Raw genomic sequence first — 1,905 nt, forward strand, 5'->3', positions numbered from 1 at the left:
GCTGCGACGTGAAGGACAGCAGGCGCGGGTGCTTCACGCGCTGCTCCGCGTCCAGGCTCAGCAGCACCAGCACCTGCGGCCTGGGGGAGGCGCGTCACGGGCTGCGCGCCCTCCCCCGCGGGCCATGGGGGCGCCCCCGGGCTACCGACCCTCGGCGTGGGTGCACCTCCTTCACCAGCTGCCCCGCGCCGACTTCCAGCTCCGCCCGGTGCCCAGCGGCTTCGCGCCCCGAGAGCAGGAATACCAGCAGGTGGGCGCTGGCCCGGGGCGGCCCGGGCGAGAGGGGCAGCGAGCCCCTGGGTCGGACAGAGACGGGGGCTGGGGAGACGCCTGTATTCTCCAGGGCTGAGGGCTGGGCCGGACTTTGGGGTTCTGGAGGAGGAGTGTGGGGCCCCGTGCCGGGAGGTTCCCCTGGGACGGGCTCTGAGGGGCCAGACCCTAGCTCCTTCGGGGAGGGAGGACAGGGGTTGGACCCCTGAGGCTCAGAAGAGGGAGGCGACAGGCGCCCCGTGGACTCGCGTCGAGGAGCTGCCTGGGAAGCTTGCCTCCCGGGTCATGGGGGGACCCTCTCGCGTCCGCAAGGCGACCCCTTACCTCGTGCACGCGCAGACCCATAATGTGCCCCAGTTCTGTGGCACCTGGAGGGCGAGGGAGGACCTTGGTAATGGTGGACAGGGAGGGCACAGGGCTGCCCTGGCCGGGGACTCGCCTGACACCCGAAATGGAGAAGGAGGGTGAGGGGCTGGGGCTGGGGCTGGGGACCAGGCGGAGGTGCCGCGGCTTTGCAGCCTGTCCCAGGACGGAGTGGCCGGCAGGGCCGTGGGGTGAGGTCTGGGAGGCAGAGGCTAGGACCGCCGAGGGTGGGGCCGGGGTGGGAACGAGCAAAATCACAGTCCCCGGGGAGGGGGCCCAGCCTGGGCAGCTCAGGGAGGGGAAAGAGCTGTCCCCGACCCAGTTTTATTCAGCCCTTGACTTTGAGACTAAGGAGGGAAAGGCTTGGCTGAGCTGCGGTGGGGGCGCTGGGAGTCCGGGGAGCCCAGGGAGGCGCCTGGGCTCTGCTGTGGGGTCTATCCGGGCTGCTCCTGACAGGGGGGCTGGGGTTGGAGAGTGGGGGGTCCCCAGAAAAGCGGAGGTGGGCTGTGTGCGGTGTTCTGAGCTATTTGGGTCACAGCTGTGCCAGTCTGGGCAGCTCCTCCCTGCCTGCTCCATGCTGCCCTCTCCCCACCACCACCGGGCACAGCCCCTCACCCACAGCCCGGGTTACACAATCACACCCTCCGACGCCTGGGCTGCGAGCCCGCTCGCCACAGGAGACCTTCCCACGCGGGGACCACACGGCCGTGAGGAGAGTCCTGGCGCAGGGTCACCCCGGGTGCTCTGCCCCCGCTGGCCTCCTCCCAGGGGGGGACACTGCCCAGGGAGATGAGGGCATGGGCCACGGGGGCCACACTCATCCCCACACGCGTCCACACACTCATGCAGACGCACGTCCACACGCGCATACACACACCCACACACTCGCAGACACAGCCCCATACCCATGTCGGCACAGAGAGCCCCCGTGCGCACACAGGTCCACACGCTCCCAGGAGCACACACACCCCGGGAGCACACACTGCCTCGCATTCACACGCACACACGCACACCCTCACAGACACACGCGAACACACATGCACACGACACAGAGCACCCACGTGCTCACACCCACATATCCCGACACTCGCTCACGCATGCGCACTCGCACCCATCCCATAAACACACATGTGCCGCTCACCTGCACGCCCCTAGATGTCCTCGTTCACACACGCACGTTCACATACGCGTACACTCACGGAAACACTGGACTGCACACGCGCTCACGCGCACGCACAACCCGCATGCTCGCGCACGGGCAGGCTCACGGCG

The 1,905-nt window shown here is 68.7% G+C and overlaps 1 protein-coding gene across 2 annotated transcripts in view; it reads left to right on the forward strand.

The window, feature by feature from the left end:
- Positions 1-106: 106 nt before the first annotated feature.
- The window catches only part of TTYH1 (tweety family member 1), a 13,545-nt gene continuing 11,746 nt past the window's right edge, over positions 107-1,905 (forward strand). Inside the window, exon 1 of one of the 2 annotated variants that reach the window (XM_004694297.2) lies at positions 107-250. In XM_004694297.2, the coding sequence (XP_004694354.1) occupies positions 125-250 (126 nt within the window). In that variant the 5' untranslated portion in view covers positions 107-124. The remainder of the gene's footprint in view (positions 251-1,905) is intronic. The other variant, XM_004694298.2, reaches the window with a different exon arrangement.

This window comes from Condylura cristata, unplaced genomic scaffold (assembly GCF_000260355.1).
Source record: "Condylura cristata isolate star-nosed mole 26May11 unplaced genomic scaffold, ConCri1.0 scaffold00041, whole genome shotgun sequence".
Taxonomy (NCBI): Eukaryota; Metazoa; Chordata; class Mammalia; order Eulipotyphla; family Talpidae; genus Condylura; species Condylura cristata.